This window comes from Adiantum capillus-veneris, chromosome 18, assembly GCF_014529385.1.
Source record: "Adiantum capillus-veneris isolate H3 chromosome 18, ASM1452938v2, whole genome shotgun sequence".
In the NCBI taxonomy this organism is placed as follows: Eukaryota; Viridiplantae; Streptophyta; class Polypodiopsida; order Polypodiales; family Pteridaceae; genus Adiantum; species Adiantum capillus-veneris.
The window spans coordinates 10831103-10843325 of record NC_140948.1 but is presented as its reverse complement, the minus strand read 5'-3'; the positions used below and the strand labels follow the sequence as shown (position 1 = coordinate 10843325).

General features: G+C 44.5%; 1 protein-coding gene across 2 annotated transcripts in view; it reads right to left on the bottom strand.

Moving 5' to 3' along the window:
• Window positions 1–10997, bottom strand: part of LOC147435223 (Ribosomal protein L35) — a 74247-nt gene extending 63250 nt beyond the window's left edge. Inside the window, exons 1-3 of one of the 2 annotated variants that reach the window (XM_086488317.1) lie at window positions 10747–10997; window positions 9508–9569; window positions 9337–9421 (exon numbers count right to left, since the gene is read on the bottom strand). In XM_086488317.1, the coding sequence (XP_086344443.1) occupies window positions 9337–9421; window positions 9508–9569; window positions 10747–10935 (336 nt within the window). In that variant the 5' untranslated portion in view covers window positions 10936–10997. The remainder of the gene's footprint in view (window positions 1–9336; window positions 9422–9507; window positions 9570–10746) is intronic. The other variant, XM_086488318.1, reaches the window with a different exon arrangement.
• Window positions 10998–12223: the final 1226 nt, after the last annotated feature.

Here is a 12223-nt window from a genome sequence, read left to right as displayed (position 1 = left end):
ATCATAGTGCATGGTCGTCACCCGAAGCGGAATGGATACTTCACATACAGGTGATGAGCATAAGAGAGGCGACGAAGACTCGCCCCCACCCGGAGATGATTTCTTCAACCCTCCCCCTTCGCCATCTACGCCACCAAGTGCACCAGACCCTATGGAGGCAATGGTCAAGCAGATGATGGCCATGATGGATAGACAGGAAGACAAGCGCCTTGCTTTAGAACGCGAGCGCCTTGCTCAGGACCGTGAGTGCAACGAAAGAGCCCGTGAGCGCGACGACAAAATTGCAAGAATGGCCGCAGACCAAGCAACCAAGGACCGCGAGCGCCACGAAAGAACCACAAGATTTGCCGCACAACAAGAAGAAAATCGACTTGCTCTCGAACGCGAGCGTGATGAACGAAATGAACGCAAAGCAGAAAGGGACGCCGAGCGAGAAGCTCAAAGGGAGATTCGCAATCAAGAATTTATTTCCCGATTGCTAGCCTCGAAGACCGAACCACCCAAAGATCGTGGGAGTTCGTCAAGTGGCGCAAGCCACGACGCGGATTCCAACCATCCAGTTACAGAAAAGTTGACTTTCAGTAAGTATGACGGTAAGATGGATGCTACAGTTTATTCATTCTTGGTTGCATCAATTTAATGCTTATTTTGCGACAACTAAGAAGACAGGAAATAGCAAAGTTTCGACGGAAGCTATGTACCTTGCCGGTGATGCCATCAATTGGTACAACGCATGGCGAGAGGCACAGCTAGCCGCGCACCTAGAGGCAGCCGATGATTTCAGCCCCTCTCTTTTAGTTGGGCTGATTTCCAAGACAAGCTCAAGGCGCGGTTTATGCCACCTCAGTACCTTGCACGATTGAAGGACGATTGGCGCGCTCTCAAGCAAAATGGTATGCCGGTTATGTCTTTTTCTAATCGTGTTTTACAGCTAGGTACCCAATTACGCATGTCGGATGATGAGCGCAAAGAGGCTTTTCTCTTTGGATTGGACGAGTATATCAAATACGATGTCGAGGTACTCGATCCAATCGATCTCAACAAGGCGGTAGCGATTGCTCTCGCACAGGAGATGAAGCACAACAAGGGAAAGCCTAAGGAGAACAAGACTTCCACAAGTACCTCGCAGACTTCTCAGAACCCGCAGAACGATAAGAGCGGTAAGAATGGTAAGAATAATAACTCTTCTAACCAATCTTCCAACAGTCTCTCATCAAAGAATTCTTCCAATGAATCTAAGGGTAAGGCTAACACAACAGCTAAACCTAAGCTTACTCCAGATGAAAAGGTAGCACAAGGAATTGTAGGAGGATACATCACGTCGAAAGAACAAAGCACTTATTCTAAGGAAGGTCGTTGTTTTCATTGTCACATTAAGGGTCACATAAAACGAACATGTCCTAAGCTCGAATCGAATGAATCTAAAGAACCCGCAGCACCCACTACATCTGTCAATGCAATGAATGATAACACGGGTGTGCCCAAAGTTTCTCAGGACCCTCCCATTGATGATTCTCTCATTAAATGTTATGGTCGTATGTCGGGGCACCGTTTTGTCATATTGCTTGACCCAGGTAGTATGCATGATGTGATCAATTCCTCTCTTGTTGAGAGAGCCCGCCTCAAAGTTAGTCCAAGATCTCCTATCGAGGTCTCTGGCTTTCGTCCTGATATGGACGCTCTCATCACGAAGGAGTGCCTTGATGTATTGTTTGCAATTCAACAAACTGCCTTCACTAGAAGATTTGTTGTTTCTCCTCTCTCAGGATGTGATATGATTTTAGGCATGAAATGGTTTCGTGAAATGAACCCTCTCGTTGATTGGGAGGCTAACACTTAACTCTCAATGCCAAAAGTGATTCTCCTACTGTCTTTCATGGAGAGGATATTGTTCATTCTCCATCTCTCATTGCTAATATGCAGGACAAGGTTGAAAGGATTTGGGATAAGGAGACTCTCTCAGTCTCTTTTTCTCCTCCATCTCTCATTGCTAATATGCAGGACAAGGTTGAAAGGATTCGGGATAAGGAGACTCTCTCAGTCTCTTTTTCTCCACAGCATGACACACAAGATTTGCATGATTGTGTGAAGCATGATGATGATTTGATTGACAATGATTTGCATGATCAAGATGTGATTTCTCACAAGCCTCATGAGTTGCATAAAGAAGATGTGATTGTTCATCAGGATGAGGTATTAGTGAATGCTTTTTCTAGCGAAGCTACCTCGTTGCAAATTCGATCAATCACGAAGGATCGATCTTGGCTCTCGAGCCTTGGTCTAAAGCACCCTCACAGGAAGTATTGTGTGTTCGCATGATTGATACACACGCATTGTTCGAGTGTTTCATTCGTGAAGGTTTCCTGTATTTTAGTCAGCATCGTTATGTGATCCCTTTTCCTAGGCATGACATATTGTATGTTGAGCACGTTTCTCTCATGGATGAGCACGAATGTATGCGGATTGTTCAGGAAAAGTTGAAAAGTTTGTATGTTAGGAAGTCACATTCCATGTCTCTTCCTTAGCATGACACGGTTTCCGAACGAGCACATGAAAGTATGAGCACCAAGCATGGGCATTTCCATTGTGATTTGCCACAGTTGATTGATTTCGATCAAACAGAAAAGATTCGACCTCATTGTTTGCATGTGTTTGATGAACGGTTTGTCACTCCGTCTCTATGTTCATCGACATTGCATACACAGTCTTTAGAGAAGACAAGATTTTTTTCCTTCACTTTACATGGTATGGGTATGTTCATGGTTTTGTGTTGGAGATGGTTTCAGGAATTTTCAGCCATGGAGATTCTTAAAGACGAAAGAAGCAGGATACTCGACGAAGTTGAGGCATCAAAGGAGCCACAGCAGACTTTGAGTCGCTTTCGGCGCGGCCCAAAGAAGCAAGCGTTGCAGACCTTTATGAAGTTCAAGTACCGCTCGACCCACACAACAGAGTGGGACGGCCAAGAGTCCCTTCCAGGATTCCAAATGCTATTGGCGATCTCCCTCGACGCCATACAGTTCAGTACCAGTACCTCACTTTGAAAAGGAGGGGATGTCACGTGACACATCCCAACCCTCTGTGTCCGTGGACAAACTACACCACAGCAGGATTCAGTCAGTCCAGTTAGACTAGATTAGCAGTGATCTGGCACCTTTGTGAGTCTATTCGTAGACCGTGCATGCCCAATTACTTAGCGTAGATGCATATCCTCCGGTTGCACACAGCATGATCATCGAAATTCCCATCAGAATCCATTAGCATCAGTTAGGGGAATTTTCCAGTGCCTTTAGCCTATTTTCCTATTTTTTGTTATTTTCACTTATTATTTTTAAGTGACTTTCCAACAAAAGTAGGTAGGGCAATTTTGCTAAGTTAATATATAAGCAAACCCAAGTTAGCACTTTCTGGTAGAAGAGGCAATAGGAGCTTCCCGCTCAACAGGCAACTTCTCAGCAGTACCCCCCTCATGACCCCCTAGCGTTTTCCATCTCCAGTAGCCATCCCCATAAACCTCCAATGCTTGGCGTTTTCAGCCCTTACCAGCAGCAGCATCAAGTTTCCACTAACGCTAGCCATCCTTGGTCATCATCAGCAATTTCAGCCATTACTAACGCCAGCATCATCAGGCACTTCAACGTTTTTTCTTTGCAGAGTCAGATCAGCCTAGCGTTTTTGGTTAGCAACAGGAACCATCAGCGTTTTTCAGTTTCAGCCCTTATCGCATCAGAACCATAGTGTTTTCAGCCTACGACACAGTAGCAGATCAGCCCCAAGTTGGTTGGTAGATGATTCCCCATTTTCAGCCATAAAAACCTAGCCGAAACAGTCATTTTCAGCCACCAAAACAGCCATGAAATTCAGCAATTAGAAGATCCCAGATTTCAGCCATCAAGTCGTCGTCGTCATCACCGTAGTCGTCATCGGCATAGTCCCATTGCATCAGTCCATTGCATACGCATTGTACACCTTTGTACAATCAAAGTAGACCACTCTCGCCGACGAGAGTGGGGCCTTCGGAGGAGGGTTTTACAACCTCTCGGGTGTCGTATCTCTTCTCTCTCCTTCTCTCAGTCTCATTCACTTGCACGCACAATATCCACTCACTTTGTTCGTGATCATAGCACTCTACAAGACGGAAGGCTCTCTCCTTCCCTAAGAACTAAAAGGAACCTTGAGCAATAAAGATCACTAATCTTGAGAAAATACAACATTCATTCCGCTGCACCTTACACTTAAGTACCCAAAATCTCAGTGTATGGTCATCACCCGAAGCGGAATGGATACTTTGCGTGAAGGTGATGAGCATGGAGGTGGTGAAGAAGAATTTTCCCCACCAGAAGTTCCGACCTTCCCCCTTTCCCATCTACGCCACGGTTTGCACCAAATCCTATGGACGCTTTAGTCAAGACGATGATGGACATGATGTTACAACAAGAAGCGCAACGCGCTGCCTTGGATCGCAAGCGCGAAGAAAGAAAGACAGCCTTGGATCGCGAGCGTGAGCAAGCACGCTTGGCGGCCGAGGAAAGAAAGGCAATCTTGGATCGCGAGCGCGAAGAAAGAAAGGGAGAATTGGATCGCGAGCACGAAGACAAACGAGCGGCCTTGGAGTTAGAGCATGAGACGCAGAGAGACCAACACATGCAAGAGTTGGTCCTACAGGTACTCACCTCGAAACCCGAGCCGGTCAAAGATGTTGGTAGTTCATCCAATAGCACAAGCAGAGATTCGAACTCCAACAACCTTCAATAAGTATAACGGTAAGATGGATGCTAGTGTTATTCATTCTTGGTTGCATCAATTTAATGCTTATTTTGCAACAACTAAGAAGATAGGGAATAGCAAGGTTTTGACGGCAGCCATGTACCTTGCCGGTGATGCCATTAATTGGCATCACGCATGGCAAGAGGCACAATTGACCGCGGCGCGCGCACCTAGAGGAAGCCGAAGAAGGCGTGCCCCTTTCCTTCAATTGGGCCGACTTCCAAGACAAGCTCAAGGCACGGTTTATGCCTCCTCAGTACCTAGCGCGGTTGAAAGAAGATTGACGCAATCTCAAGCAAAATGGTATGCCAGTCATGTCTTTTTCTAACCGTGTTTTGCAGCTCAGCACCCAATTACACAAATCGGATGATGATCCCAAAGAGGCATTCCTTTTTGGGTTGGACGAATATATCAAGTTTGATATAGAAGTCTTTGACCCCCGGACCCCGAGGATCTCAACAAGGCGGTGGCAATTGCTCTCTCCCAAGAGATGAAGCACAACAAGGGAAAGCCTAAGGAGAACAAGTCTTCTCATCTTCTCACAGTCCCTCTCAGACTCCTCGAAACCCTCAGAACGGTAAGAACGGTAACTCTTCTAGCCAATCCTCCTCTAATCCTTCGGAAAAGAACTCACAAAAATAAATCTAAGGGTAAAGCTAAAACACCTGCTAAACCTAAGCTAACCCCGGATGAAAAAGCCGCAAAAGAAATTATAGGAGGATACATAACGGCAGAAGAACAAGTCATTTTTGCTAAGGGTCGTTGTTATCAATGTCACATCAAGGGTCACATTAAAGCGGCTTGTCCTAAGACAACCCAACCTAAGGAACCCAAGGCACCAACAGCTACCACAAGCACTTTAATGAACCAATCTGAGTCTTCACATGTTTCTGACACACATTGATGAGTCTCTCTTTAAGTGTTATGGTCATGTGAAGGGTGAGCGTTTTGTCATATTGTTGATTCAGGCAGTATGCATGATGTGATTAGTGCCTTCTTGTAGAGAGAGCCCGCCTAGAGGTTAGTCAGACATCTCCTCTCAAGGTGTCAGGCTTCGCTCCCAATATGGACTCTCTCATCACGCAAGAGTGCCTTGATGTGTTGTTTACAGTTCAACAAGCTACCTTCCGTAGAGAATTTGTCGTGTCTCCTCTCTCGGGATGTGATGCTTTTAGGCATTAGATGGTTTCGGGAGCATAACCCTCTCATTGATTGGGCGGACAATACTCTCAGTCTAAATACCAAAAGTGACTCTTCCACGATCATTCGTCGTGAGGAGGGTCTGCATTCTTTGCCTCTCATTTTCATGTGCAGGCGAAGCGTGAATTACGAGAGAAGCACAAGCGGCATTCATCTATGCCTCTCCAGTTACCCAGAGCATTCAGGCTCCATACAGTTATTCAGTTTTGTTTACCAAGTTTAAGCATCTCTTTTTGCGGGATGATCTTCCACCCCGTCTCCCACTTGAGCGATCGGAGGACCATCACATCGAACTTACGGAGGGGGCACAGCAAGTCACTAACGCTCCCTATCGTTTGAACAAGACTCAGGAAGAAGAGTTAGAGCGGCAACTCACGGAGTTGGTGGCTAGAGGATTCATACGTCCTAGTGTATGTCCATTTGCTGCTCTTATTTTGTTTGTCCGCAAGAAGGATGGTTTATCTCGTTTGTGTGTTGATTACAGGGCATTGAACAAGATGACCGTCAAGAACAAGTTTTCGATGCCTCGCATTGAGTATATCCTCGATAGGCTCAATGAGGCAAAGGTTTTCAGTAAGATCGATCTCAAAAGTGGATACCATCAGATAAGGGTATTCAAAGGCGACATCTACAAGACCGCTTTTCGCACAGAGCAAGGGCAATGGGAGTATGTGGTCATGCCTTTTGGATTTACAGGTGTCGTGGGTATATTTAACCGTCTCATGGTAGGCCGTTTTGGCGATATGGTTGGTGTATGTGTGTTCATCTTTCTTGATGATATTCTCATTTTTTCTGCATCGTGGGAACAACATGAAAAGGATGTAGAAAGGGTACTAATCCGTTTGGATAAGTGTCAGTTATACATTGCAGCTAAGAAATTTGAATTTTTCCTCACTGAAGTTACTTATCTAAGTTATATCATTTCTGCAGAAGACGTCAAGCTAGATCCCGCAAAGGTGGAACAGGTACGTAATTGGGATTTGCCCAAAACTGCATATGCTGTGCGTTCTTTTCTTGGTCTATGTCAATCATATTGTTCGCACATAGAGAATTTTGCAAGCATTGCCACACCCGTGACAGATGTTTTGAAAGGGGTAAAGACTCACCGACAGTGCGTGGATTTGCCTGAAGCAACCATTGAGGCTTTCGCAGCTCTCAAGGTTACGGTGACAGCATAGGAAGTGTTCTGGCACCTTTGTGTGCCTGTGCGCAGGCCGTGCATGTCCAGGCACTTCTGAGTAGCATGATCATCAGCATTACAGTCAGTAGCCATCATGAGCATTTTACAGTGCACAAAACTCATTTTCCCTATTTTAGCCGTTTTTCACTTATTATTAATAAGTGACTTTGTTGGGAGACTAGGTAGGGCATTTTTTGCTCTTTAAATCAGCCAGTGTTTTCAAATTTCAGCCCATTTCCGACACGTCATCAACACCCTCGACATCAGCAATAGCAGATAAGCCCCTAGCCTCGTTAGTTTGCAGATCCAGACTCAGCTAGCATAGCCTTTTACATTTTCAGCCCGAATCAGTAGCAAGATCCCATCAGCATCTAGGTCCATTGTATCAGTATTTGAGCAATCTATAGCAAATACTTCTCTAGCGATAGAGAGGGGGGCCCTTAGAGGGGGTTTTGGGACCCCATCCGGTGTTAGTCTTCTTTCTCTCATTATCACTCATAGTATCTCTCTTCTCTCTCTAGTCTATTGCACATCTCTCATGAAAAAAAAAGGAACCTTAAGTACACATCGTGCACTCATCCCGAGTTATCACCTTAATCACTTCCATTGCATATTACATCTAAGTGGGAATGTGCATTATTTGTGTTCTAACCCACTTCGTGGGTCCACCATAACCAATGACTACCCATCAGTGGCCAACTCATTTGCACTATTTTGACTATCTTCTAACTAAAGAAGGAAACAATTTTCAAATGCAAAAATACAAGCATTATTAGGAAAAGGATACAAGATCTTTGTCCATTGCGTTGTGACCTGGTAGGGAGTCTACGCACATAAAGGGTTTGCACCAACCATTTTGCCCTTTTTCTTTTACCCAATTCTTTGGAATTTCTATGCTAGCATCTTCCTCAGTAACTTCTCAGCATCTGTTGTTGGGCCCCGCAAGGGGGGGATGGGGGGAGGGGGGTGTTTGTTGGTTAGAGCTTTATGTTCACTTTCGCTCCTGCTTGAGGCTCTCCACACGGTAGTGAACACTTTGGCTCAAGTAACATGTCCAAGGCGATAGAAGACTCAAGCTTTGATCACATGCAAAAGAGGAAGAACAAAGAGGAGATGCAGGGAGTGGTCAGAGAGAGAGAGAGAGAGAGGCCCGCAATCACCTAAACAAGATCAGGAGGCCTTTCATCGATAACTATTAACTTGTATGTTCCGTGGCAAGGCAGCCCCAAAATGCTAAATTTCACCTACATTTCACCTATGACATGGGCACATATCCATGACAAAAAAAATCAGGGAGCCATTAAAACAAGGTCCAGGTTCACCCCCGAAGTAAGAGGTGGCGCCCACCTACTGGTGGCCAGCCCACAATCAAAGGCCACTAGGCTTCCACACATGTGCGCACACAACGAACCTCATATCCAAGAGATGTACTCTTAACTAACACCGCCATCACAATAGACACCAAACTAGCCAATGAGCAGCCAAACACCTCTTCTTCAGTAGGCTCTATTGAAAAGAGGCAAAAATTGGTGGCCATCCTAGACACCAAGACAGGGTCAGCCTGTAAAGTGTCTGTTGCATCTCGTACGACCCTGAGCTGAGATCCTGGAGGCCTTTGGCAATGAATGAAGAAGAAATCTTCATTCAGGCTATCACCTTTTGTGCTCCAATAAGCACCGCACCCAAAGCATAATAAACAAACATGGACCTCTTCTACTCATAATCCCAAAAGCTCCTCTCTCACGCATAGCTTACCATCTTGCACATAAAACATTCTGCAGATGTTGTAGAGTCACTCTTTGAATTAAGCCAAGGCTTTGTAAGTGGTTCTTGCTTTCGGTGTTAAGGACCATGATGCGCAAAGGCAGACATCACTGGATGTGAGCACTGAGAACACTAAGCAAACTAACCCTGCTGACCATATGTCACATAACTCCGTTTGCAGAGCCTGTTAGTTCAAGATAAATTGGTATTCAGCAGCCACACTAATGAACCATAGACATAGCAAATTGAAGAACTCTCAAACTACAGGCGTGCGAGTTGACGGCCCAGAGAAACCAGAGCATCTGAAAGAGAGGGACAGAAAGAGAGAGAGAGAGAGAGAGAGAGAGAGAGAGAGAGAGAGAGAGAGAGAGGGTTGATCGTTAGTTGGTTGATCTCCTGGTAGTGTCTAGCAGATTTACATATACCTTTGAATGAGCATTGTGCCGCTTTCCAGCTCTCCATCGTTTATATTCACCGTTCGCCTTCAATTTGAATCGCCCCTTGAAAGCCCTTGATAAAAGATGTTGAGGTTAAGAGATGATGACATACATCTGCTCGAAAAGACGTAGCAGAAAGCTGAAGAAATCAATACTAACGTGTAGCTTTTCATCTTATATTTCTTCACTTTTGATGCAAATGTCCTACATTGCTCCAACTGCTTGTTGATGAAACCAAAATTCAAGAGAAAATAAATCGATATTACCAACATAGCAATAAACAAGTAGTGCCTTGACAATAACAAAATGCGAACTTGAGAAACATTGTAAACAGGACACAAGAGAGCTAAGTGATTTGTAAATGAAGCAAAACTTCAGAACGCCGAAAGGGCTCACAATTCACACCTACAAACCTTCCAAACATACATCTAGAGTCTATCTTGAACACAGTTAAAGGAGAATGGGACACTCTACTTAACTCCCCCGAATCAACTTTTGTCAAATCTCTTCACTTGATTACTAGCACAAGGGAAGCTGCCAATAAATAGCCACATGCAAAAAGAGAAGAAAGCTTCGAAAAGAAAGAGCATTAGTGCAATCGTTTATCAGCACTCCCACAAAGTAAAGTGCAAGCACAACTTTACTCCAGAATAAAATTGGGGGACAACACCATCCAAAATGTTAGCTTTACTTGAAAGAGCTATCAACCAAGGCAAATCCTGCCACCACAAACCTCTTCAAGATCCAAAACAAAAACAAGCTATGAAAAAAGAATGCAAACAATACTTGGGAGCAATAAATGTATGTTAGTGCCACAGTCACAAGGGAACGGAAAATCAGAACGGGAATGGAGAACAAGAACAGCATGAATCTCCATTCCTTGTGACAGTATACCCACAACTCTCACAGGGAGCGAGGGTCGGAACGGGAATTCGAAACGGGGAACGGGAATGTAGACCCTAAAATGGCCATTCCCTTGTGACTACGGTTAGTGCGTGTATGTATGCACAGGAATGTGTGTGTGTGTGCTGCTATGTATGCGTATATATGTGTTTGTGTGTATGTAAGTGCATCTGCGTGAGTATGTACGTGTGTGCATGTATGAATAATATGTATGTAAGAACGTGTGCATGTATGTGTAAAGTGTATGTGCATGTCTTACCTAAGTGTAAGCAGGTATGTATGTGCTTATTTATGTATGTATGCATGTATGTATCTGTGTGTGTGTGAGGGTGAAAATGTTTCTCGCTGTAATTAATTCCAATATGTCGTTTATTTCTGCTGCTTTGGACCGGCAGAAAAACTTTAACCTGACTCACCAGGCTAAACTACGATAGAGTCGTCACACCATCTAAGCTCCAATGACATGAGAGCCTGAATGAGGGAAAAGAAGAGCACCTGAGGCCGAGGCTGAGGCTGAGGGAGAGGGGGAGTGCGCCAATGTACAAATCTGGAGGGCAGAGGCTGGAATGCTGGCTTCCACAAGCTTCGAAAAGTTGCAAGGGCGTAAGACTGCCGAGCCACAAGGCCTTGCTCACACAATGTTGGAAGGCGCAGAGTCGACAACACTCGCCATACCTGTCTCATGTCTGTCTCTCTCTCTCTCTCTCTCACTCACACAATTGAATTTTGGGAAAATTACCAACATACCCCTCTAATTTGTGGAAATTGTCAAAATACCCCTCAAATTTCAAAAATTCCCCAAAATACCCTTGTATCTAATTTTGGTAGATTGTTCAGATTTTCTAATCTTTACTCCTTTTTGACAATTGAGATCCGTTTTTGAGTGCTTAGCATGTAATTTGTCACAAATTACCTCGCAAAAGAAGGCAATTATGTCTTGAAATAATGAAGCAATTCAACTTCAAAGCCTACAAAACCAACTCAAATTCTAGTTTTAGCATCTTGTACCATAGACATTTAGTCTTCTCATGAAAAGCTAAAAAAAGTTATTTTAGGAGAAATTTACTCTCACAACCAGGGGTACTTTGGGAATTTTGGAAAATTTGAAGGGCATTTTGGGAATTTATGACAAAGTATTGGGATATCTTGGGAATTTTTGAAATTTGAGGGGTATTTTGGAAATTTTCACAAATTAGAGGGGTGTTTTGGTAATTCTCCCTTGAATTTTTGAAGTCTCTCTCTCTCTCTCTCTCTCTCTCTCTCTCTCTCTCTCTCTCTCTCCTTGGTTCCTATCCCTTGAAAAATCATATTTCTTCGCATAGCCTACATTACGATCCAATCAACAATTTGTTGCCACTGCCGGAGGCAGTTGCTAATGCAACATTGCGATGTTTTACCACAAAACTATGGACGTGAATTTCTCACCATTGTCCTTCACGAGAACCCATCTTCTCTTCTATGCTCCGCATTTTTGTTAAGTTGTGTTCTCGCTGTCTCCATGCTATAGAGAGCGAGAGAGAGGAAGGAAACCAGGGCTTTTCTCTTACTATGCCTGCCTTCTAAGCTGTGTCATCACATCTCGCCTCCGACAATGATGTTCGTCCTTGGGACTTCTTGTTTACATAAGGATTTTTAAAAATGAACAAGGTCGTCACTGACTTGTCAACGGCGGCACTACCTCTGTGTGTGTGTGTGTGTGTGTGTGTGTGTGTGTGTGTGTGTGTGTGTGTGTGTGTGTGTGTGTGTGTGTGTGTGTGTGTGTGTGTGTGTGTGTGTGTGTGAGAGAGAGAGAGAGAGAGAGAGAGATTGAATTATCGTCCACGGAGGTCAGATATGACCTATGGGACCGAATACAAAACATTACAACGGGTTCCTTCTAATTGGGTTGTACCATTGTAGAAGGTGAGGACAGTTCCAGCAGGCGTGAACTGCCCCTATAGAAGGTCGACCCGGTGGGAAGCTGTTTCACTGG